Below are 26,124 nucleotides of genomic sequence, written 5' to 3' on the forward strand. Positions count from 1 at the left end.
CGAAGTCCCCCCTCCCCCCAATTGAACCCCCCCCCCCTATGGATCAATCCTGGCTACGCTACTGTTTATTAACTTAAAAATTTGAACAAATTATTATTTGTGGAAGATCATTAAAATGTTAATATTATTCATGGGAAATTTTAAAAAAAATGTTTAATAGGATAACTCATATTTAAATAAAATATTTGGCTCATTATATTAAATAAACGATAAGGATTCAAGAAATGGAACATATAATATTTAAAAAAATATTTAATAAGTTTTTTTACAATGGAAAATATTAGGTCATAAATGGTTCATATCAATTTTCAGCCTTTTAAAAGCTATATCAATACACTTCTAATAATAATGTATATTATATATAAAAAAATTTACCATATTATCCATAATAAAAACGTTGTTCTTCTAATATCTGTGGCGAATAAATCTTTAAACCTCCCTCTATGGTTATCGAGTAAATTCTTTTTTAAATATTGCATAATTTATTAAATATTATTCTAATTTAATTAATATGCCATTTTTTAAGATAGGTGTCCATTAAACTTAATCAATACCTTAATAAAGATACATTAGGTGCAAAAAAGATATAATTAGGGTATAAGTTATAATAATTGATGCAATTACATTTTTAGGATATAGAAATTTAATCGGATATTATTCGAAAATTATTTTTTTATGGTATTAGATTATAAATTTTAAAAAAATGGAATAACTTCACAAGAACTTCAATTTTAAAACTTCCAAGAACCCAAACCTATTTTGAAATATTCAGGAACCCGAATCAGCTCTAACAAAAGTAGTACTAATTTATATGTTCAAAATTTTGTGATTCATTATTAAAGGGTCATTTAGGGGTAGGTCTATAAGTCGAAAGGCTGCATGATACGAAAGGCTAAAAAATAATATTGAAAATAAAAATAACAAAGAAAATGATTAATGTGTAATTTGATTGATTTATTGCTTTTTTACGAGAAAAATATTATAATAACATTACATTATAATATATTAAAAAAATATAAATTTTAAGATCTTTTCAATTTTTTTATTAATTCTTTGAAATAAATTGCGGTTTTAATTTTATTAATTTTTAATTTATATTTTTAATTAAATTATATTTGGTTATTTTAAAAAAATGGATTATAATATTTCAATTTTTTTATTAATTCTTTGAAATAAATTGCGATTTTAATTATATTAATTTTTAATTTATATTTTTAATTAAATTATATTTGGTTATTTTGAAATAATGGAATTTTTAAAATTATATGTATATTCTATTTAAGTTTTTTTTCAAAACTAAATTGATAGTAAGTATAACGATATTGTGAGTACTGGATTAGGGAAAAGGCTAACATCTTAAACGTAATTTTAAGTATCTTTATATCATTCTACTCAGAATTAAATTTCCTATCTAAATATGCTTTGATGTATTTTTTTACGTTATCGGTTCAAAAAATAAATTTTAAAAATTTTTTGGTGGTAAAAACATTCAGTTGGAAAAGACTAACATCTTAAACGCAATTTTAGGTATTTTTATATCATTCTACTCAGAATTAAATTTCCTATCCAATTATGCTCAGATGTATTTTTTTACGTTACCTGTTCAAAAAATAATATTTTTGTCGCCAAAACGTTCGAATGGAAAAGGCTAACATCTTAAACGCAATTTTAAGTATTTTTATATCATTGAACTCAGAATTAAATTTCCTATCTAAATATGCCTTGAAGTAATTTTTTACGTTATCGGTTCAAAAAATAAATTTTAAAAATTTTTTTGTGGTAAAAACGTTCAAGGCTAACATCTTAAACCCAATTTTAAGTATTTTTATATCATTCAACTCAGAATTAAATTTCCTATCCAATTATGCTTAGATGTATTTTTTTACGTTTCCGGTTCAAAAAATAATATTTTTGTCGCGAAAACGTTCGAAGAGAAAAGGCTAACATCTTAAATTTAATTTTAAAAATTTTTATATCATTGAAATCAGAATTAAATTTCCTATCTAAATATGCGTTGATGTATTTTTTTACGTTATCGGTTCAAAAAATACATTTTAAAAATTTTTTGTGCTAAAAACATTCAAAGGGAAAAGGCTAACATCTTAAGATTAATTTTATAAATTTTTATATCATTGAACTCAGAATTAAATTTCCTATCGAAATATGCTTTGATGTTTTTTTTACGTTATCGGTTGAAAAAATAAATTTTAATAATTTTTTTGTGGTAAAAACGTTCGAAGGGAAAAGGCTAACATCTTAAACGCAATTTTGAATATTTTTATATCATTCTACACATAATTAAATTTCCTATCCAAATATGCATAGATGTATTTTTTTACGTTTCCGGTTCAAAAAATAACATTTTTGTCGAGAAAACGTTGGAAGGGAAAAGGCTAACATATTAAGTTTAATTTTATAAATTTTTATATCATTGAACTCAGAATTAAATTTCCTATCGAAATATGCTTTGATGTATTTTTTTACGTTATCGGTTCAAAAAATAAATTTTAATAATTTTTTTGTGGTAAAAACGTTCGAAGGGAAAAGGTTAACATCTTAAACGCAATTTTGGATATTTTTATATCATTCTACACAGAATTAAATTTCCTATCCAAATATGCTTAGATGTATTTTTTTACGTTTCCGGTTCAAAAAATAACATTTTTGTCGCGAAAACGTTCGAAGGTAAAAGGCTAACATCTTAAACGCAATTTTAAGTATTTTTATATCATTGAACTCAGAATTAAATTTCCTATCCAATTATGCTTAGATGTATTTTTTTTACGTTTCCGGTTCAAAAAATAATTTGTCGCGAAAACGTTCTAAGGGAAAAGGCTAACATCTTAAATTTAATTTTCTTTTCCAACTGAATGTTTTTACCACCAAAAAAATTTTTTAAATATATTTTTTGAACCGATAACGTAAGAAAATACATCAAAGCATATTTAGATAGGAAATTTAATTCTGAGTTCAATGATATAAAAAAATTTTAAAATTAAATTTAAGATGTTAGCCTTCCCTTCGAACATTTTGGCGACAAAAATTATATTTTTTGAACCGAAAACGTAAAAAAATACATTTAAGCATAATTAGATAGGAAATTTAATTCTGAGTTCAATGATATAAAAATACTTAAAATTGCGTTTAAGGTGTTAGCCTTTTCCCTCGAACGTTTTGGCGACAAAAATATTATTTTTTGAACCGGTAACGTAAAAAAATATAGCTAAGCATAATTGGATAGGAAATTTAATTATGAGTAGAATGATATAAAAATACTTAAAATTGCGTTTAAAATGTTAGCCTTTTCCCTTCGAACGTTTTCGCGACAAAAATGTTATTTTTTGAACTGGAAACGTAAAAAAATACATCTTAGCATATTTGGATAGGAAATTTAATTCTGAGTAGAATGATATAAAAATTTATAAAATTAAACTTAATATGTTAGCCTTTTCCCTTCCAACGTTTTCTCGACAAAAATGTTATTTTTTGAACCGGAAACGTAAAAAAATACATCTATGCATATTTGGATAGGAAATTTAATTATGTGTAGAATGATATAAAAATATTCAAAATTGCGTTTAAGATGTTAGCCTTTTCCCTTCGAACGTTTTTACCACAAAAAAATTATTAAAATTTATTTTTTCAACCGATAACGTAAAAAAAACATCAAAGCATATTTAGATAGGAAATTTAATTCTGAGTTCAATGATATAAAAAAATTTTAAAATTAAATTTAAGATGTTAGCCTTCCCTTCGAACATTTTGGCGACAAAAATTATATTTTTTGAACCGAAAACGTAAAAAAATACATTTAAGCATAATTAGATAGGAAATTTAATTCTGAGTTCAATGATATAAAAATACTTAAAATTGCGTTTAAGATGTTAGCCTTTTCCCTTCGAACGTTTTTACCACAAAAAAATTATTAAAATTTATTTTTTGAACAGATAACGTAAAAAAAGATATCAAAGCATATTTCGATAGGAAATTTAATTCTGAGTTCAATGATATAAAAATTTATAAAATTAAACTTAAGATGTTAGCCTTATCCCTTCGAACGTTTTCGCGACAAAAATGTTATTTTTTGAACCGGAAACGTAAAAAAATACATCTAAGCATAATTGGATAGGAAATTTAATTATGAGTAGAATGATATAAAAATACTTAAAATTGCGTTTAAAATGTTAGCCTTTTCCCTTCGAACGTTTTTACCACAAAGAAATTATTAAATTGAACCGATAACGTAAGAAAATACATCAAAGCATATTTCGATAGGAAATTTAATTCTGAGTTCAATGATATAAAAATTTATAAAATTAAACTTAAGATGTTAGCCTTTTCCCTTCGAACGTTTTCGCGACAAAAATGTTATTTTTTGAACCGGAAACGTAAAAAAATACATCTAAGCATAATTGGATAGGAAATAATTCTGAGTAGAATGATATAAAAATAAAAATTGCGTTTAAGATGTTAGCCTTTTCCCTTCAAACGTTTTTATTACAAAAAAATTATTAAAATTTATTTTTGAACCGATAACGTAAAAAAATACATCAAAGCATATTTCGATAGGAAATTTAATTCTGAGTTCAATGACATAAAAATTTATAAAATTAAACTTAAGATGTTAGCCTTTTCCCTTCGAACGTTTTCGCGACAAAGATGTTATTTTTTGTACCGGAAACGTAAAAAAATACATCTAAGCATAATTAGATAGGAAATTTAATTATGAGTAGAATGATATAAAAATACTTAAAATTGCGTTTAAAATGTTAGCCTTTTCCCTTCGAACGTTTTTACCACAAAGAAATTATTAAATTGAACTGATAACGTAAGAAAATACATCAAAGCATATTTCGATAGGAAATTTAATTCTGAGTTCAATGATATAAAAATTTATAAAATTAAACTTAAGATGTTAGCCTTTTCCTTCGAACGTTTTCGCGACAAAAATGTTATTTTTGAACCGGAAACATTAAGCATAATTGGATAGGAAATTTAATTATGAGTAGAATGATATAAAAATACTTAAAATTGCGTTTAAAATGTTAGCCTTTTCCTTCGAACGTTTTTACCACAAAGAAATTATTAAATTGAAAACGTAAGAAAATACATCAAAGCATATTTCGATAGGAAATTTAATTCTGAGTTCAATGATATAAAAATTTATAAAATTAAACTTAAGATGTTAGCCTTCCCTTCGAACGTTTTCGCGACAAAAATATTATTTTTTGAACCAGAAACGTAAAAAAATACATCTAAGCATATTTGGATAGGAAATTTAATTCTGAGTAGAATGATATAAAAATATTCAAAATTGCGTTTAAGATGTTAGCCTTTTCCCTTCGAACGTTTTACCACAAAAAATATTAAAATTTATTTTGACCGATAACGTAAAAAAATACATCAAGGATATTTCGATGGAAATTTAATTCTGAGTTAAATGATATAAAAATTTATAAAATTAAACTTAAGATGTTAGCCTTTTCCTTCGAACGTTTTCGCGACGAAACGTAAAAAAATACATCTAAGCATAATTGTATAGGAAATTTAATTATGAGTAGAATGATATAAAAATACTTAAAATTGCGTTTAAAATGTTAGCCTTTTATCTTCGAACGTTTTTACCACAAAGAAATTATTAAATTGAACCGATAACGTAAGAAAATACATCAAAGCATATTTCGATAGGAAATTTAATTCTGAGTTCAATGATATAAAAATTTATAAAATTAAACTTAAGATGTTAGCCTTTTCCCTTCGAACGTTTTCGCGACAAAAATGTTATTTTTTGAACCGGAAACGTAAAAAAATACATCTAAGCATAATTGGATAGGAAATTTAATTATGAGTAGAATGATATAAAAATACTTAAAATTGCGTTTAAAATGTTAGCCTTTTCCTTTCGAACGTTTTTACCACAAAGAAATTATTAAATTGAAAACGTAAGAAAATACATCAAAGCATATTTCGATAGGAAATTTAATTCTGAGTTCAATGATATAAAAATTTATAAAATTAAACTTAAGATGTTAGCCTTTCCCTTCGAACGTTTTCGCGACAAAAATGTTATTTTTTGAACCAGAAACGTAAAAAAATACATCTAAGCATATTTGGATAGGAAATTTAATTCTGAGTAGAATGATATAAAAATATTCAAAATTGCGTTTAAGATGTTAGCCTTTTCCCTTCGAACGTTTTTACCACAAAAAAATTATTAAAATTTATTTTTTGAACCGATACCGTAAAAAAAGACATCAAAGCATATTTCGATAGGAAATTTAATTCTGAGTTCAATGATATAAAAATTTATAAAATTAAACTTAAGATGTTAGCCTTTTCCCTTCGAACGTTTTCGCGACAAAAATGTTATTTTTTGAACCGGAAACGTAAAAAAATACATCTAAGCATAATTGGATAGGAAATTTAATTATGAGTAGAATGATATAAAAATACTTAAAATTGCGTTTAAAATGTTAGCCTTTTCCTTTCGAACGTTTTTACCACAAAGAAATTATTAAAATTTATTTTTTGAACCGATAACGTAAAAAAATACATCAAAGCATATTTCGATAGGAAATTTAATTCTGAGTTCAATGATATAAAAATTTATAAAATTAAACTTAAGATGTTAGCCTTTTCTCTTCGAACGTTTTCGCGACAAAAATGTTATTTTTTGAACCGGAAACGTAAAAAAATACATCTAAGCATATTTGGATAGGAAATTTAATTTTGAGTTGAATTATATAAAGATACTTAAAATTACGTGTAAGATATTAATAAAATTAAAACTTCAATTTATTTCAAAGAATATATAAAAAAAATTGAAAAAATCTTAAAATTTCCATTTTATTAATATATTATATTCCATTTTTTTAAAATAAATAAATATAATTTAATTAAAAATATAAATTAAAAATTAATAAAATTAAATTAAAACCGCAATTTATTTCAAAGAATTAATAAAAAAATTGAAAAGATCTTAAAATTTCCATTTTTTTAATATATTATAATGTAATGGCTATTATAATATTTTTCTCCTAAAAAAAGCAATAAATCAATTAAATTACACATTAATCATTTTCTTTGTTATTTTTATTTTCAATATTATTTTTTAGCCTTTCGTATCATGCAGCCTTTCGACTTTTAGACTTTGCGGTCATTTAGTGTTTTTAATTTTTTTCAACGCTTTTTAACAAAGTTTGGAAAGTTCAAATCTAAGAATCTCTTAATATTTTTAGAAACCGAAATTACTTTTTTAAATTATTGATATATTTGAATTATTCTATTTCCTAAACATTTTGTGATTGTATAAGATGGGCCTTTAAGAGAAGAGCCTTGCAAATTAAACAAATTTGACGGCTTACAATTTTATTTATTTAACTCTGTCCGAAATTTTTAATTACAAAATATAAATTAAACCTATTTTTGTAATAAAAATATAAATAATTATTTTGTATTAATCCCAGGGAAATTCTAATTTTAATACATTAAGAGACAGGGCCCGAACCTTTATTTATAATGGTTCAATATAAAAAAAATTATAATGGTTAAGGTTCTTAAAAAAATTTATAAAGTTTCGGTTCGGTTCAGCAATGTAAAGGTTTGTAAAAGTTCATTAAGGTTAGAATCTTTTTTATTGAAACATTACTATCGTATTACCATTTTAATTATGAATATTATTTATTAAAATTTTTGCCATCACTTTAATTAATATATTGTTTATTTATAAAATAGATGAAATTAATTTATTCTTATTCCCTTATATCAAATTACATATGGGTAGGTGGTGATATTATACTTAAATTAATTAAATAAATGCAACTAAATCTAAAATCTACAAATTGGTTATTTAGATATTTTGCATATAAAAATTATAGGAATGCTCTAATACTATATGAAACAGATAAAAGATTGTGAATTTAAGTCATACTTAAAAAAAGTAATATATGCTTATGGATATTAAACAAATATTTTGATCGTTTAATAAAAATTTGGGCACACCTCTATTATTTGGGTTGTCAGAGGATGCCATACAGTCAACATTATTCTAAAATGCTAAATTTTATAAATAAAGTAAAAATCACTTTTGTTATTTTTTTTGTTGCTAAAAATCACACATCTATTTTGTTCTTAGGCTTTAGTGTTGTTAAAAAGCCCGATTTGGGTCGACATTTAAAAATGGTCTGAATAAGATTTTAGACAAAATAGTATTATGTAAATCTCAAGATTTATCATATAGATGTCCAAATTTTATGCCAGCTATGAGAAAAATCTCCAGGCTTGCATAATATTATTTTGGTTATAACCGGGCCGTTTTTAAAAATTGACCCGTGGGCTTTTTAATAACACTATTAGGCTCACTGTTTAATGATTAGTAAAAAGGTTAAAAAATATTTGCGATTAAAATTAAGGTTATCATATTCAAAATATTTTTAAAAAAATCTTTATTTTCACATATTACTTGATTACATTTATCGAAGGTCTTTTTTTATTTTACACTAATATTTTAATTAGAATTTTGACTATCTTAGTCCGGTTTATTCTAATAATATCTTGAATTCTTCTATAAATTTTTATTATTAACGAGTAGCACAACGCTTTCCGCATCATTATAGACCAGATATTTTTTTATTATAATTTGTCAAGGTTTAATAAATTTTTTATTTATAAAAATGCTATCGCACGCAACAATACTCCCTAAATTTATAAGAATATTCTGTATATATGTCGTATTGAGTTATGAAATTCATTAGGATTCGAAATCGGTCAATTTTAAAACATTTACTAAGAGCGGTTTTTAAATTTGAAAAATATGATTTAAGCGGTAAGTGTAGTCAAGGTGAATAAAGTACCCACACTGTGAATTTCAGACAATTTTGCTTAGAACTGTTGAAATAATTTTAATATATATTTGTTTTTATATATAGATTTTTCATATAAATTAAAAATAATTAAGTTTATGAAGAAAATTGTGAAATTTATATGTGGGCAGTCTAGACATGCTGGAATACACCGATGAAATCAATTTTTCAAATTTAAAATGACCCTTAGTAAAGGATATAAAATTGAAAGATTCCGAATTTCCATGGATTCCCCCATTCAACATATATATGCAAAACCCTGCTCAGCAAATTTTAAAAAAAATTCTAAATAGGCAGGACAATTAATACATGAAATATTAACAGGTCTGACAGGACACATACATAATAAATTGTGCCAGACCTAGCAATTAATATTCTTTAAAATAATAAATAATAACAATGGGCATTAAAATTTTCATGTTTTTTTAATCAAGCTAATATTTTGATTAATACTATTTAAAAATAAATTATAATATGCTTATTTCGTTGTATTTAAATAGATGTATAATTAAAATACAGTTAAATCTGCATATAACAGCAAATTCATAAAAAATAATTTAAGATATGGTCTAATTTCAATTCCAGATATCAAAATAAAATTGATTTATAAAATGGTTATTATAGAAATAGATAGCCATAGAGATAAAATTTAACCGGTCTGTCCTGACTTTTAGTAGAGTAAATTTTTTTATCTGGCTCGGATGGCCTGACAAACAATTAAATGAAGGGCCGGGCCAGGCCGAGTTTTGCAGATCTCTGATGTATAATATACATTAATTTTAAAATTAAATACTAATATTAGTTTTTTTTAGGAATATTTACAAATTTTTATTTTTAAATTTTCCCAATAAAATATAAGATTAATATTTCAACAATTATAAGTGGTGTTGTAAATAAAATTTGTTTTTTTTTTAAATTATGGTGAACAGTTTTTATTATTTTAAACGAATTTTGATGCGTTTGATTTTTAAGTTCATTTAATTAAAAAGTTAAAACAATTTTTAGTATTTTCTTACTCAATTATTTCCTTCAAATATTTTTTAGCGCGCTTCCAATTCTGAATAGTGTCGATACATAAAAATAATTATATTATATCGGCAGATAAATTTAAAAAAGAAGCGAAGCAAGCTCCAATATATCAGACATAATCTTTTATAAATGTATTATATATTTTTATGAATTAAAATTAAGTCCAAGTCTGCGACAATTTGATTTGGGCAACAATAAATTCCTTCAGTTATATACCAGGCTAATTCTTAAAATTTTGCTTCTTTCTCAGTTTTAGATAAATCTGTGTATATTTTTGGTAAAATTTTAAATATTATTTCTTATATAAAATTATATATACGTGCTTATTACATTTTTTTCATATATTTGTTTCTATTTTTTTTTCTTCCTTCTTTTATTCATTGTTTCTTTTCCTTCTATGCTCTCCTATAATTCATCTTCAACCATCACGCAGTGGGGAGTGAGCAGCAATGCTGACTACTCTAATGTTTAGATAAAGTCAGTAGTTATGTTTAAATAAAGCCAGTAGTTAAGAGGATGTTAAGGAGACACATAGTTTCGTTAGAAAAAATTAGAATAATTTTTTAAACTCCAGGAATCGAAGCAATAATAAAAATGTATTAAGCAAGAATAAATTTTTTAGGTGATAAAGTACAAATACATATGTATAAAAATTTAGTCGAAATATTCTTTATTGTGCATATAAAAACATTTTTTCAGATATTATGAAATTGGTGAGCGATACCCCGTCAAGAATGACGGTGAATCAGATATTTTCTTTCACAAATTTCCTTTTATTTTGATGAGAGGCGAATCCGAAATTTTTTATTATTTTTATAAAATATATTCATGAAATATATATTTAGTACCTTTATTATGAACAAATAATTGAAACATATTTGTAAATATACTAATAAAATAATTTTTTCAGATATTATGAAATTAAGTCTCTCCCAAAATCCTACCCTCAGCCTCATCGTGGCGGGGGAGTGAAACGTCTTTTGAAGGTTAATGGAGGTTTAAAATGTCCCCTATGATATATGTCTAGAATAGGATCACCGTCTCCTCGACGGGATGTAAAAACCACTTAAAGAGGTTGATGTCCATCCGATTGTAAAAACCTTGCTATAAAATTTCCTAAACAACAAAGCATGGGCGTGGTACAGCCCAAAGTACCCAGTGGGCCTCCTCATCCACCTACGACAAAAAGAAGGATAGGAAACCTGGTGGAACCACGATTCGTGAAAATGAAACTTATGACGGCCAAAAACGACCTGATAATAAGTGGAGAAACCAGTTTACGGGGGATCGAGTAAGGGTCGTTTCATAGAATGTTGGGAGAATGACGGGAAGAGCGGGAGAAGTGGTCGCTGTAATAGAAGTATATAGATGTGTACTGCATACAGGACACCAGTTAGAAAAGTAATGGCGCAAAAACGATTGCCAAACAAAAAGTATAAATTCTTCTGGCAAGGAAGCAATGATGGTAAGGCTGGAGTTGAGGTATTGGTTGCGGAGAAATTGATGGACAAAGTAGTCGAAGTGGCTAAATAACCAGATAATGGTAACAAGATGATTTTTGGTAGATAGCTATATAATATTATCTCGAAATATGATCCTCAGGTTGAAGAAGAGAAAGATATATTTTGGGACTATCTATTGGGAAATGGTATGATAGAAAAGAAAATAGTGATAACGATATTTACAAGATGGCGAAAAGAAATGCTAAGAAATTGAAATGATTTGATTAATTTATTGTAAAGTGATTTAATATAATATTATCAGCTATATATATATGTTTTTCTATTTTTATAAATTGTATCTTTAAGCGAATATAAAAAATCAATTTATTTAAATACATTACAGTTCTCCCCACTATAAATTGAATTCATCATAATAACGTAATGGGGGTTTCGAAACTCTTTTTTCTAGAGTTGTATTTCCAATATGTTCTGCAATGTCCAAATGCTCAGTCATTGTCATGGGTGTTTCTTTAGCTTGTACATGAGCTTCCCTCAGTTGGTCGGCATGCTTGTTTTTTGCAATACCCTCAGACTCAACATCATACAATATCACACTTTTCCGTTGAACCACTGTTCCTTCATGCCATGCCGCAGTCCTTTCATTTTTTACCCAAACCTTTTGCTTCTCTTTAAATTCACGGGGCTCAACGTTCCTATCATTATAATTTTTTTGTTTCCATAACGCGTTTTCAGTCCTTTCTCTCGTAGATAATTTCCACTGATCTAACGTCGTCCTGAGCGGCCTTCCAAACATCATTTCGGCAGGGGATTTAACGGTAGTTGCGTCTGGAGTATTTCGGTGTGTAATTAAAACATTCGCTAAATTTAACTGGTCCGGAGTCCCACTTCTCCTTCCAGCAAAGAAATGCGTTATCGTACGTATATAGCGCTCAGCCAAACCATTCGACTTGGGGCTATAAGGGGCCGATCTAAAATGTTTTATATTATTTAGGTAATCCTGAATATTAACTTTTTCTTTGACAAATTCTGGAATATGAAATTGAGTATGTTCTTCAATCTTCTTCAGAAGCATGGTATAATTTTAATCTTTTTATTTTAAATAATTCGTCGCCGTCAAAAATGACTTGAAAAATAAATCGTCGTCGCCAAATGAAATGATTTGATTAATTTATTGTAAAGTGATTTAATATAATATTATCAGCTATATATATATTGTTTTTCTAATTTTATAAATTGTAAATAAATTGTGTAAATAAATTGTATCTTTAAGCGAATATAAAAAATCAATTTATTTAAATACATTACAGAAATTAATAGCGAAGGCGCAAAAAGAAAAAAGGCAGGAGTTTGCTAAAGAAATGGAAAGCGCTGATGGAATGGGAAAATGTGGTTTGAATGGCAAAGCAGATGGCAAAAAAGAGGCTGGATGTGGTAGGTGTTAAATGTTTGAAAAATATGGAAGGAAAAATGGTGATTGATAGTAGTGGTATTAAGAACACCTGGAAGATCTACATGGAAGGACTTTTGAACGAAGAAAATGAATGGGATAATAATGTTAGTTGTGCAAAGGTAAGGTCCAGGGTGTAAATTTGGCAAGGACGAAATGAAGAGAACAGTGAAAAAGTTGAAAAAAGGGAAGGCATCAGGTTTAACGAGGGTGGTATCATAAATGTTTAAAAGTTCTGATGACTTAGGAATTGAATGGTTAATGAATTTAGCTAATCAAATTGTCACAGAAGAAACTATCCCCGAGGACTGGCGAAGAAATATATTTATCCCAGTTTACAAGGGGAAAAGTGATAGTTTAGATTGGGGGTCTTACTGAGCTATTAAACTCTTGGAACATAAAATGAAAATATTGAAGAAGCGGATAAGGGAAAAAACTAAAATTGATGAAATGTGGTTTGGTTTTACATCGGGGAAAGCACGACAGATGCAATTTTTGTGATGAGACATATACAGGAGAAGTATTTTGCGAAGGAAAAGAAAGCGTATTATGCGTTTGTTGATTTGGAGAAAGCATTTGACAAAATTGCCGCTCGAGTTTACTAGATGGGCCTTGAGAAAATCAGGAGTAGAGGAATGGATAGTTATGGCAGTGATGGCAATGTATGCTGGAGCACAATCTGCAGTACGGACGTGTGATGGAGATAGTGAAAGCTTTAAAGTGAAGGTAGGACTTCACCAAGGATCCGTGCTGAGTCCATTATTATTTATCTTACTAATGGATGTGGTGGTTAGAGAAATGCGTGAAGGACTCTCCTGGGCGTTATTATATGCAGATGACTTTGTATTAATGGCAACAGTGATAAAGAATTGAGGGATAAAATTAGTAATGGAAACAAAGGGCCTGAAAATGAATACATATACAGCAAAGACAAAGAAGATTGGTAGGGAAAATCGAAAGATGGAGATATCCGGTAAGTGGCCTTGTGGTGTATGTGGGGAAAAGTTACTAGAAATTTAATCCAATGCACAGATGCCAGAAATGGGTACGTAGTAGATGTAGCGGGGAAAAAGAAAGTTTGATGTTAACAAGAATGATATTTATTTGTAGAAGGTGCATAAAAGGGTTACATTATAATGATAACGTAAAAAATGGTGGTCTGGATATTACAATGGGTTAACTCTAGGAAAAGTGGATAAGTTTTGTTATTTGGGTGACATGCTAAACGCTGATGGTGGTGCAGATTCTGCTGTTGTTGCAAGGGTCAAGTATGAAATAAGTTCAGACATCTATTCTAACTAATAAAAAAGTTTCTCTGAAGTTTAAGGGGAAAGTTTACGTAAGCTGTGTGAGAAGTTGTTTAGTTTATGGCGGCGAAACATGGGCAATGAAAGCGACTCACGAAGCCAGATTAGTAATAACAGAGATGAGGATGATTAAATGGAAGTGTAGGGTATCTCTGAGAGAGAGAAAAACTAACAAGGAATTGCGAGCAAGTTTGGGTATAGAAATGATTGGAATGGTAATGCGACGAAATAGACTAAGATTATTTGGGCATGTGGAACGTATGACAAAAGATATCTGGGTAAAGAGATTCACCTTGATGCAGAGGATCTCCTGTGAGACCTGCCGATCTAACTCCCAAAGTATTCAGTCTTATAATGGATGACCCAGGTTTTTTAGAAAGATATTTATTAATTTTAAGTCTTTTTTTAAGCCACTCTTCTAGATATATTTTTTAGTTTTTTTATATACACCTTTAGATACAATATCATTTATATATAATGGAGATCGGGGTAAATCGATTAGTATTTTGAATTTTTAGAATAATATTTTTCAAACAAAGCAAAACAAATTATAGATTATAAGTACCAAATCTCCCACCTATAAAATAAAAAATGTAGCTCTCTATGTATAATACTTTAGGAGTTATTATTATGTGAAGTGTGAAATGGTTATGAACAAAAAGACGTATGCGTAACGAAGGGGGGGGGGCAGAGGAATAAATACCCTCTCCCCTCCCCAGCCAAAATTCAGATGACGCCTAAAAAATTTGAAAGATATTATAGCATACATATATCAATATACATTTATTTAATACATTCACATCAGAAACAATTATGCTACTAACTTATTATATGAATTAATATCGATTTTTAATTTACTTGGCATTTTATCTATCTTTTTGGTCCCAGCGTGAGTGTGAATATTTTAAATTATTAGGCGTGACAAACTTTCCCACAATTTTTACAGGGGGTGATCATAAATTTCTCGTAAATTACGGAAATTTTTATTCTTAAAATTGTTTTTTTTAATGACAAGGAATAAGAATTTTCTCCATATGGATATTACCTTCTTTGACGATGTATGAATCAGAATAGTCAAATGAGAGGAATAGATTATCAGTATTCATCTTTCCAAAATTTCTATATATTTTTAGAGAAAAGGCCAAAAATATTATGAATATATGGAATAAAATTTTTTTTGTGAGTTATGATATTTATCAATTCTTTTAAGAAATTTTCCACATCCAGACGCAATGGTTTTTGCTCTCTCATTTCGTATAAAATCTATATTCTTCTCAAAGAATCATTAAATGCTAAAACCTTCCTAAATATTTTAAAAAAAGACCTGCCATCATAGATTCGAAACAAAAATGAAGGCGAACCAGATTATCTCACAAACACTGTTGTGGTATCTATCCCATTGCAATGAGCTATTTAGAAGATTATTAGCAAAAATAATTGCTACAGGTCAAAACCCAGGGTCTTAACTTATTAAGTATACTTATCAATTAGGATTTGGTGTTAAGGAAGAAGGCAAAATAGCTTCACATGCCATTTGTAACTATTATCAAAGTAGACTTTAAAAATGCTTCCAATAGCAAATTTCGTGAACATTTCATAAAGTTTCTATCCCAAATTTCCTGTTTATTCAAAATTCCTTGAGACATACTGTAACATTAAAACTCCTTTGTTCATCCCACATGTCATAGATTCTGACGAAAGGATCCAGAGGGCAAACGTCCTTGTTTATTTTACCTTGGTATTTATTATCTCATCCATTATCTTAAATCTAAATTTGATTTGGATATAAATATTTGGTATCTTGATGATGGAACTGTTATATTTATGCGTATTCCATTTTTTATAAATACGCGATAATTTGAATATGAATTATATTATTATATAATTAATTGGTTTTTGAATATTGTTAAGAGTATCGACGATTGTAAATTATTATTTAGAGATATTTGAATATTTAGTTTTTGGAATATATTATAATTTGATGAACTTTAATGTACTTTTAATTATTTTTTTTTGCATATTAAAAAAATGTATATAAACAGACATATAATTTTGAAATAAATAAGTTTTTGGTTTTGTGATTTATTAATGTTTCAGTGTTATTTTTTTAAAATACAGAATAGTAACAGCGTGGTAAATCGTTCTAGTGAAAAAGTCGTAAGAATTATTATAAAATTAATTAATTATATTAATCTTTTTCTTATTATTTATTACAGGTTTCATTTTGATTTTATTAAAAGTCTCTCCCATAAAGCCTTCGACAAATATATTACGATTAAAATACGGAATTGTAACAGTGGTACCGTATTGATTATATCCAGGCTTTAGAAGATCGAAGGTCAGTCTAATTTATACTTTTCCATAAATTTGGAACTAAGGTAAAAAAAAAAATTTATATATATTTTTTTTTTAAAAAAAAATCTTTTTTATGTTATATTAATTTCTTATCATATTATTAGATTTTTTTATTCATTTAATTTTTTTAAGATTAGTCAAGATTGTTTTATTTAAGTGGTTATTGAGTACTTTAGTAGGAAGAAATACATCGTTTAAAGATCAGAAAATAAAGAGTTAGAAAGAATTAAGAATGTTATAAAAAATGAAAATAAAATAAGTCAATTAGATAATGTTAGGTCAGTCAAGTGTTACAGTTGTGGAAGATATGGACACATTTGGAGGCAATGTGAATTAACCGAACATTTGAATTGCGCGAGATGTGGACGTAAAGGCCACATAGTGACCAATTGTAGAAGTTTCTTGGACAATAATTTAGTATGTTTAAAATGCGGTCAAAGAGGACATGCTCAAGAAGCATGTAATAAATGACTATATAACGATAAGGATGGTGTTATAAATTATAATATTAATAGTATATTTGATTTTTATAATTTTAGTTATAATTTAGGAATAAATGATATGAATATAAACGATTATAAATATATTGAATAGATATAATTTTGATAAAATGTTTTTATAGGGAAAAGTTGAAATAGAAAAAAATCGATTTAGAAAAAATAATAAGGAAAAATAAATGCCTTAGGATTAAGATAAAAATAGGTGAAATTGAAATATGCTTTTCATTGGACACAAGAGCCGAGATTAGTTTAATAAGAGTAAAAGAATTTAATAAATATTTTTCAAAAGAAAGATTCATTGCAAAGAGAATAAAAGTTAGACAATTAGAGTAGCATGGTTAAAATTCTAGGTTTTTATGTGATAAAATTGTTAGATATAAATAAGGAAATAAAGTTATGGATTACGACACTAAAAATGGAGCCTATTTTAGGATGGAATGACATTAAGAAGATAGGTCCTGATTATAATTGGTGGTCTTTGTTTGAAAATGTCCTAGAAAACAACAAAATAACTAAAAAGATAATAAGAAGTGAGGATAAGGAGAAGACTGAGTTACCTTGTTTAAGAGTCAAACAAAATGTAGGTCTCGATGAACTCAAAAATCGTACACCAGAATTTTTAATTAGATATAGAAGCAACTTAGAAGAAATAAAGAAACAGGAGATATAAAGACAATAGAGGTAAATTCAGTCGAAGTCAAACAACAAGGAATTAATAATATGTAAGAACTGAATGTTGTTGAGGATAATTTTAACAAAGAAATAAAGATTATTTTGAATAGGTATAAGGAAGTCTTTAAAGAAGAATTAGGTACTCTTAAAGATTTTGAAGTAGATATACGATTAGAAGAAAATTATCGTCCTAAATTTTGCGGCATAAGAAGATTACCGTTTTCGTGGATAGAAGAGATAGATAAAGAATTAGATAAATGGCTAAAAGAAGGAATAATAAGACCAATAGTGCATAATGTATGGGCAACACCTATAGTTCCCATAAGAAAACCGGATAACAGTTTAAGACTATTTATAGACTATAGAGTATCGGTTAACCAGTGGTTAATAAATGAAAAATATCCATTACCTAAAATAGATTTTTCTAATGCTTACTTGCAAATTAAGGTGAGTGAGAAGACAAGTAAGATATTAACGATTACAACGCATAGAGGTTTGTTTGCATTCTGCCGATTGCTTTTGGTTTGAAAGTATCGGCTCTAATATTTCAAAGAACTATGGCGGCGTTATTTTAAGGAATAAAGGGAATAATGTATTATTTAGACGATGTTTTGATATCTGGTAGAACAGTAGAAGAACACAATACTAGATTACCTAAAGTGTTAGATATTATATTAGAAAATGGTTTAAAAGCTAATATGAATAAGAGTGTTTTTGGAGTAAGAGAAATATAGTATTTAGGACATATTACAGTGAAACGAGTGTTAAAAATCAACTAACAATAAAAGGGGATAAATATAATAAAATTTTATTTTAATTTAATACATATTGAAATTAAATATGGACAAGCAATTATTTAACAAGATTAATAGTTTTTAAATTAATAAAAAGAAATTATGTTTAAAATATATAATTTTTAAATTTTATCTAAAATTCTAAATCATTTTTTGTAAAAAGTCTTTTTGATATTTGAAAATATTTTAGAATATCTTAAATGTAATCTATTTAGAAATTTTACACCCATTTATTTCGATAAAAATATGATAATACTATAAAATTTTATAATAACTTCGATAAAATAATTTACATAAAAAATATAATTATAATTTATCAAAATATTATATTGTTCCACGAATTTGATGATGGTACCTTTTTAGAAATTAAAAGAGTTAATATTATAATTATTAATACAAATCAATTAAAAGGATTACCTAATTAATCAGTTGCCCGCGATAACCCAACTCCAAATAGCTTTGCATGTGATTGTAAAAGTTAGTAAAATCATAAGGAATAAATCCGTGTAAGAGCTGAATAATATTCCCAATAATTTCATCTCTTGAATTAGGACGAGGGTTTATTATTCGATATTTATTTTTCAAGACTCAAAAAAAATTTAGATGGGATAGCTGAGGTGAATATGGTGGTAGATATTCAATCGTATCTTTATATGCATCGATAAGATGGCTTCTATGAATAGATGCATTATCCATTACCATCTGGTGGTAAGACACGGATAAGCTCTGTCATAAAATCACGGAATAACAACCCATTATAAGCTCCTTCGATTATTTTTTAATGGATTACCCCTCCAATTCCAATTGTACAAAGTATGCTTACCTTAGAGGATGGAATTTTTATTATTGGACGGACATGGTGCCCAGGCATAGATTGGTACAAGGTGCAAGTTTATTCCAGTTTCATCTAGGAAATATAATTTTTTATCTTTAGGTATTTAAGATCTTTACACAGTAGATTTGACGAATATTGATTGCCCCAGGAGTTTTTCTTCTATCAGGCTCCTTGCCAGCTCTTTTTTTCGACCAACCTATATTTTTTATATATTTGCTAATTGTTGTTTTCGTTTTTGGACTACCAGGAGGTAAATTTTCTATTATCTGCTGGATAGTAAGAGTATGAACTGATGCTGTAGACATTTCGACGTATTTTGCAATGTCTTTAATTTTCATCTGTTCTCTTTCAGGCATTGATAACATTTTAGTAAATATATCTATTTTTTCTTTATTCCAATATTTGTGTATTCTTTTTGGTCTTTGAATTCTCGACGAAGATTGGGAGTTTTCATTTAAATTGGAAAAATTAATATTACTATTGGATAATAAAGATTCTATATTAAACATTTTTTTTTATTATTTAAGAAATTTAAAAAATTAAATAAAATTTTTTACTTATTTAAGAAAAATTTAAAAAATTAATAAATGTATAACACATTTTTTTATTTTTAATTAAATTTCCAACACATTTCTTTTCAAGGATTAATCTTGTTAATTAATTGCTTGTCCATATTTAATTTCAATATGTATTAAATTAAAATAAAACTTTATTATATTTACCCCTTTTTGTTGTTAGTTGATTTTTAACACTCGTTTCATTGTATAAAGGGAAATGAAATTACTCCAATTGCAAAGAATATAGATAAGATAATGAATATCAGAGCCCCAAATAATAAAACTGAAGTACAGGCGTTTTTAGGAGCAACGAATTATTATCATCGTTTTGTTCAAAATTTTTCAGAAATTGCCACGCCGTTGTATGATTTATTAAAGAAAAATAAAAGGTTTGAATGGGGAGAAGCACAGGAGGAAAGTTTCGAAAAATTGAAAATAAAGATGGTAGAGAAACCGAATGAGAATTTAGATATTATATTAGCGGTTGATGCATCTAATGAAGGAATAGGAGGAGTTTTATTAAAGATGACCGATAATGTTGAGATTTTATTTTTATCGAGACGGTTTAGTAGCACTGAGAAAAATTACTCCACGATCGAGAGAGAGGCTCTGGCTGTGAAATTCAGGCTAGCGAAGTGCAAAGAATATCTGATTGGAAGAAGGTTTGTATTATATACGGATCATAAGCCTTTGGTAGATTTATTTAAGAAGGAAAATAAATAACTTATGATTTCACCAAGATTGCAAAAATGGTTAATTTTAGTTGGTAATTTCGATTTTGAGATAAAATTCAGAGCGGGTAAACAAAATTGCTTACCAGATATATTATAAAGATTGTTTAATAGACATTGAAGACAAAGATCCATTAATCAATAGTTTAGAATATATAGAAAAAGAAGAAGAATTAAATAGTAATGTTATAAGAGCTTTAAAAATAGATACAAGAGAAAAACCTATAACTTTTGAAATAGTAGAGGAGATATCCAAAAAGATGAATTAATAGGAATTAGAACTTGTTTGAAAGGAGATGCAGATTGGAAAAGTGAAGACAAAGCCTTTAAGAATATAAGGAGTGAATTAAACATTGAAGACAATTGTTTATTGAGAGGATATCGATTAGTGATATCGAATAAGTTAAGAAAAGATACATTAGCCGTAATACATACAGGACATCAAGGCATAGAAAGAATGAAGAATAAAGCAAGAGAATACATTTGGTGGCCCAAGATGAATAGTGAAATAGAAGAATTAGCTAAGAGTTGTGAAACATGTAATATGTGTGCAAATATACCAGCAAGAAATAAGGAAGATAAATGGCGAGAGACAAATGTGCCTTGTGAAAGAATACACATAAATTTTTAGAATATGAAAGAAAGAAATATTTTGGATTAATGAAGACATTAGTATCTGATGGTGGTCCAGCATTTAGAGGCAGAGCATTTGATATAAGTTTTGTAATAGATGGAAGATTGAACATTTATTATCTCCACCACATTATCCAAGAAATGGACAAGCTGAACGAATGGTAGCTATAGTTAAAAATTGGTTAAAAAAAGAAAAATATGGAGGGAAAATGGTGTTTATTATTAATAGCATATAATAATACTAAGACTAGCAAAGGGAATTCTCCAGCATAGATGTTTTTAGGTAGAAAAACAAGAACTGAATTAGATTTTTTGAAAGAAAAAATAAAGCAAAAGGATAATAGACATGATGAGAAATTTAAAGTTGGAAGTTTAGTATGGATTCTACTTTTTGATGGTCCAGTTAAATGGGGGAAGGGTATAGTAAGTAAGAATATAGGAAGAAAAAAGGTAGAAGTAGAAATTGAAGGACAAGAAGGAACCTGTACAAGACACCTGAAACAGGTAAGACTTAGAAGCTTAGAGCAATAAAGAGATATTAGATATAATTATATTCGAATTATTAGAAGAAATAAATTGATGATAGACATAATTATGTGAATCTTATTTTCTGATGAAATGAAATTGATGATAGACATAATTATGAGAATCATAATTTATAAAGAGTTTTTGGAATATATTATAATTTGATGAACTTTAATGTACTTTTAATTTATTTTTTTTTGAATATTAAAAAAAATGTATATAAACAAGACATAAAATTTTGAAATAAATAAGTTTTTGGTTTTGTGATTTATTAAAGTTTCAGTGTTATTTTTTTCAAATACAGAATAGTAACAGCGTGGTAAATCGTTCTAGTGAAAAAGTCGTAAAAATTATTATAAAATTAATTAATTCTATTAATCTTTTTCTTATTATTTATTACAGGTTTCATTTTGATTTTATTAAAAGTCTCTCCCATAAAGCCTTCGACAAATATATTACGATTAAAATATGGAATTGTAACAGGAACAATCTGTGATGCTCTTCCTAAAATAATTTTGAAGCTAATTTTAAAAGACTCAATCTTAATAAGTCCAAATTCGAAATCTGTAACCATGATAACAATATACAAAACCTTCATCTAGCAAAATTAAATTTTTTATTGAGTACATAAATAATTAAAATTAAAAAAAATAATGAAATTAATATAATTAAAAAAGTATACAAAGTTGGATTAAGAAAAAAAAATACCAAGTTGGATTAAAAAAACGTGTTTTCTGGGATTCGAACCCAATGCCTTTAGATTTGTAAGCGAAGCTCTTGACGATTAGGCCACAGACGCTTTGTTAAATTCACGATTTTTAAAATATATATTATAAATTGTGACACTTTAAGTGTGACACGGCTTTTATATACTATTAATAGATAGAATAGATAAATAAATGTTTATAATGTATATAAATATTATTTTAATGGATGCTTTGATGAATGAGTGTTTGATATGGTATGATGCTATAAGAATACTATTGGCTATTACGTTGTGAAAAATTTAAATATAAGAATACCAATTTAATAGTTTGAATTTAAAGTAGCAACAAACTTTGTATCGTATGTGAATATGTAACACTTAATTATTTTATCTTCTATTTAATTAATTTTGCCAGATTAAGAAGAAAAAAAAATCTTTGCTAGGATTCAAACCCATGCCCCTCACATTTGTAAGCGATGCTCTTGTCGATTAGGCCACAGACGCTTGTAAAAAATCATGAATTTTCAAATATATATTATAAATTATGACACTGTGACTGAGACACGGCTTTTATATATATTATAGATATTTTCAAATTTAATTTTTTTTTTGAAAACAATAATATTACACATTTTATAAACAACATTTCCCCGATCTTATAAAATTTCATGAAATTTAAATCTTATCAACTCTCGTTCAGCAATAAAAATTTGCTAATAAATTTAATTCAAAAATATTTTATTATCTTTACACTATACACTTATATCATTTACATTCAAATTATAATCAGTCAAAATTAAAAAGAAAATTAATAATAACTTATATTGATGCAATTACCTTATACATGCGTATAAAATGTAATAGTGCACTCAAAGATGATGAAAGGTTACCATGTTCATGCCTTATATTATGTAACAATGCATTATATTTTTTAAGGCTGTACCGATCCAGAAATTACCGATCCGATTCCAATATTTTATTGATTTTTATTTAACATATATCTTGGTATCAATCATAAAAATATAAATATTTTTTATTTAAAATAAAACCAACTAACTTTCATTTTATTTTTTTATTCTCCAAAAATTAATAATTCCATTTAAATATTTGCAATGTTTATGGGGTGAATATTGTGTTGTTAAATAGCTCCATTTAGCCGATTTTTTAAAAGGGCTAAATCAAAATTTTAACAAATTATTATTACCTGAGCCTCAAAATTTCTCTAATAGAACAAACTTTTCTACCATCTGTGGGAAAAATCAATAAGCTTGAATAATTTACTTTTAGCCAAAATGGGCTAAAAGTTTTAAAAAAATTGGCTAAATCGAGCTTTTCTCGTTGCAGATAATAAAATAAAAAATAAAGTAAAATTTAAACTATTTTTTTAAACATTATAAATAAATTGTATATTAGTTCCTTTTATAATTTTCTATTATGAAATTATTTATAAAATAAAAAAAAATTATGTGAATATATACAATTATAAAATAACCAAAAACAATATAAAATACAGAATAGGGTTTTAAAAAAATATCGGCCCATTCCGATATTTTTCGAAAATGCCAAATATAGGTGTAAGCAATCTACAACAAACAGCAAGCTAAGATTTCATTAAGCAAAATATAATTAACGAGATGTAACTTTATATACATCATGCAGTGGCGTAGACAGGGGAGGGGGATTGGTGGTGACTCCCCCCTCCCCATTTTATTGCGAATAATTTTATTTATAAAACGGAAATAAAATAATATGTACGATATCAAAATGAAATATATTTTAAAAAACGAATAAAATTATAAATGATCACATGGTTTAATTAAAAATTATATGAAGTAAATTAAATAACGGAGGGGGGGGGGGGGGGGTTATAAAGATATATTGTAAATATTTTCTAGCAAAGTAGAGCCGAGGATGGAGAAAAAATATGATCTGCATATCTAGAAAGATATTTTTCGAAAAACAATTATAAATTTAATAATAATATAATTTATATTGTTAAATAATTAGATATAAAAATTTTAATTAATTTATAATTTAAAGAAAAATCCTTTATTTTGATAAAAATAAACAGCAAGCTTTTATTTTCTTTTGCTGATTGAGTCTAAATTGTTGATTACACTTGAAACGCGAGAGGATATTAAGAAAATTTCAGAGTTCTACACTGAAGATTTATCAGGTTCGTATGATAAGTTACTTTGTGATGTCGAATTTTGTATAAAAATGTCTTGCAAGCCTTTTCCATGTGTAATTTCATTTTAGATTACCTGCCTAATATTAAAATATTCTTTTCTTATTTTAGCTACCTTGCCGATTAGTACCTGCACTAATAGGCTTTTTTTAACTTTGAAAAGGTTTAAAACCTATATAAGAAATAGCACCGCTGAAAACCGTTTAAAAGGATTATCCCCATTAAATATCTATAAGGAGATCATTAGCCAAATCTCAGAAAAAAGTAGATCTCTCTTTATAAATTCAAATCATAAAATTGCAATATGATTATAATATATAGTCATAAAATTTTTATAAGCAAAACTTATTTATAATAACATAATATTTATATATTTTTTATATTATACTATTTTTAATAAAAGTATTGCATTTGCAATAAGAGTTATTTATATTTTGATAATAATTAAAATTGTTAAATTATATTTTTTTTAAATACGTTATGCGCAACAAGATATTTTATAGTAATTATATTTTTTTTTAAATAGTTATTTACAATAAATTTTTAATATAATAATCTGTATGAAATTTATACATTTTGAAATTTATTTTATTATATATAATCATAAAATAAATACATAGTTAAATTAAGGGATGTTATTTATACTAAAGTATTTTAATAAAAAATATAATCTATAATGAAATTCTCTGTAAAATTTTGTTATATGCAAAAATTTAATTAAAATACTTATTTTTAAAAAAGAATAAGTTATATTTGAGTGATCATAAAAAATGGTTAGGTGGGGGGGGGGGGGCAATTTTTTTTCTTTCTACACCGAATGTTAAATTAATTTACAATTGAAGACTAAAATTGATTAAATTTTCAGAATAATGCTTCCAATCACCCATTAATCATAAATTTGGCTAAAATTTTATTATTAATATTTTTTCATTTACAGCTACTTAAGTGGTTAGACACTAACAAAGCACAAAATATTGGTAAATTTTAGAATTAGTATTTTGTTCAGCCAACTTTAACAAAGATGATATAAAGATAACTACCGAAAAATTAATATTATATATTTTTTAGGGACGAGGCCGGAGGAAAAGGAGTTTGGGGGCGAAGTCCCCCAAAAAAATGTTTAAAACCCTCCTATGGATAAATCCTAGTTACGCCAATGATATCATGATATAAAGTTTCTTAAAATCATATGATAAAATACAAGTTTACCTGTTAAGAAAACAAAAATTAAATTGATTAGCGACTACTGTAAATATCTTTTACCAATTAGATATTTTTTATCACTATTCGAAGAAAGTTAAGGTAATCTGAGGGCCGATTCTTACCCCATTATAAATGAAGTTTATCTATGGAAACAAAAATTAATGAAATTTTGTTAACCTTCAGAAGGTATTACATTAATAATCAAAACCTTAAGAAACACGACAACATATTATAGAGCCAGTACATAAGTTAGGCTTATTTATAAATTTAAATATCAAGTCTTAGTTTTTTTAACAGACGATAAAGTAGATATATATA

The 26,124-nt window shown here is 26.6% G+C and overlaps 1 protein-coding gene across 4 annotated transcripts in view; it reads right to left on the reverse strand.

The window, feature by feature from the left end:
• LOC135922188 (synaptic vesicle 2-related protein-like) overlaps positions 1-26,124 on the reverse strand; it is a 135,725-nt gene that overhangs the window by 36,987 nt on the left and 72,614 nt on the right. For all 4 annotated transcript variants that reach the window (XM_065456614.1, XM_065456613.1, XM_065456612.1 and 1 more), the window contains one exon: positions 376-461. In XM_065456614.1, the coding sequence (XP_065312686.1) occupies positions 376-461 (86 nt within the window). The remainder of the gene's footprint in view (positions 1-375; positions 462-26,124) is intronic.

This window comes from Gordionus sp. m RMFG-2023, chromosome 1 (genome assembly GCF_954871325.1).
Source record: "Gordionus sp. m RMFG-2023 chromosome 1, tfGorSpeb1-WG-v2, whole genome shotgun sequence".
Classification (NCBI taxonomy): Eukaryota; Metazoa; Nematomorpha; class Gordioida; order Chordodea; family Parachordodidae; genus Gordionus; species Gordionus sp. m RMFG-2023.